The sequence below is a fragment of the Emiliania huxleyi genome, assembly GCF_000372725.1.
Source record: "Emiliania huxleyi CCMP1516 chromosome Unknown EMIHUscaffold_173, whole genome shotgun sequence".
Classification (NCBI taxonomy): domain Eukaryota; phylum Haptophyta; order Isochrysidales; family Noelaerhabdaceae; genus Emiliania; species Emiliania huxleyi.
The window spans coordinates 4,927-6,253 of record NW_005200853.1 but is presented as its reverse complement, the minus strand read 5'-3'; the positions used below and the strand labels follow the sequence as shown (position 1 = coordinate 6,253).

The window sequence follows — 1,327 nt, the reverse complement described above, 5'->3', positions numbered from 1 at the left end:
CACTCTCCGTTGCCTGCAGTATCGCAGTGGTGAATACATCGTCATTTACGTGTGCAATTTTGGTTTGATCATGACACGCAAGGCCCTATACTACTTTATTGGCTTTGCTACCATTTGGCAAATCGTGTACATGCTAACCAATAGCATCGCAGTTGCTGCCGACCCGCAGGAGACCACCCCTGCCTTTGATGGCCAGCGTGACTCTTTCGTTGGTTGGTATATGCTCTTTACCGGGTACGTCGCGTGGAAGGCTACCGACGCCTACACTATCGCCGATGGTTCCGAAACGAAGCCTGAACCGCCCGCAGGAGAAGAACCAGTCATATCTGCGCCAAATATCAGCAGGGAAGGGGCAGTCACCAATCAGGCAACCATCACCGCTGAGACTCGGGCTCGTGACGCTTGGCGCAAACGAACCAAGAAAGTTGAGAATTGGGAAGAACGCAACCGCAAGCTATATGGGCTACTAATCACCGCCATGCCAACGTGGCTGCGTACTTCCCTTTTCAACTCTCACTCTGGTGACGGAAGGGCTGCGATCGTTTACCTACAATCCACATTTGATGCTGGAAAAGGGAAGGGCAATGATCATGCTTACCACCTCGAGCGGCTCACTCGGTCAGTCATCGAGCCCCGTCGGGAGATTGACGAGAAGGATTTACAGAGTCAATATGATTGGATTATGACTTGCAAAGCCGCCATCGAGCGCACTGAGGAAGATGTGCCCGGAGAAGCTACCTTGATTGCTTTCTTCGACAACGCTCTTCCACATTCGTACAGCTCCATTCGGCAACTTGTGCGCCGTCAGAAACATGATACGCTGCTCAAGCATTATACCGATTACCAGGATATGGTCCGCGGGGAGCTTGCCTCTCGTCGCCCTACGCCGTCCGCCTATAACGCCAATCAGGGCAATACCAATCAGGGCAATGCCAACCACGGTGGGACTCGAGGGCGAGGGCGCCAGCTTTGCGTCCGTTGTGGCCTTGTCGATTGCCCTGGCCGCAGGCAGTGTGCCAAGCCTCCGACTCAGTGTCCGCTCTGTGGTGGCGATCATCTTGGTGCTTTCTGCCCCAAGGCTGTCGGCCGCCACCGCCGCGGTGAACTTACCAGTGGCGCCCTCAAGATGCTAATGAAGGAGATGACTGAAAGCCTTGCTCGGCGCGGGCAACCCACTGCCGCCGCCGCTTCTACCGCGCCAGCCGCCGCCCCTGCCGCGCCACCTGCTGCCGCACCCGCCGCCGCCGCTTCTGCCCCTACCTACGCCGCCGCCGCTGGTGCTAATTCCTCCGCGTCGCACGCTAACTTGCCACCTTCTACCGCGCCC

General features: G+C 57.1%; 1 protein-coding gene across 1 annotated transcript in view; it reads right to left on the bottom strand.

Annotated features, from left to right (window-relative positions):
• Positions 1–261: 261 nt before the first annotated feature.
• The window catches only part of EMIHUDRAFT_112630 (hypothetical protein), a gene marked incomplete at both ends in the record, with an annotated part of 5,516 nt that continues 4,450 nt past the window's right edge, over positions 262–1,327 (bottom strand). Inside the window, one exon of the mRNA XM_005784056.1 lies at positions 262–326. Within this exon, the coding sequence (XP_005784113.1) occupies positions 262–326 (65 nt within the window). The remainder of the gene's footprint in view (positions 327–1,327) is intronic.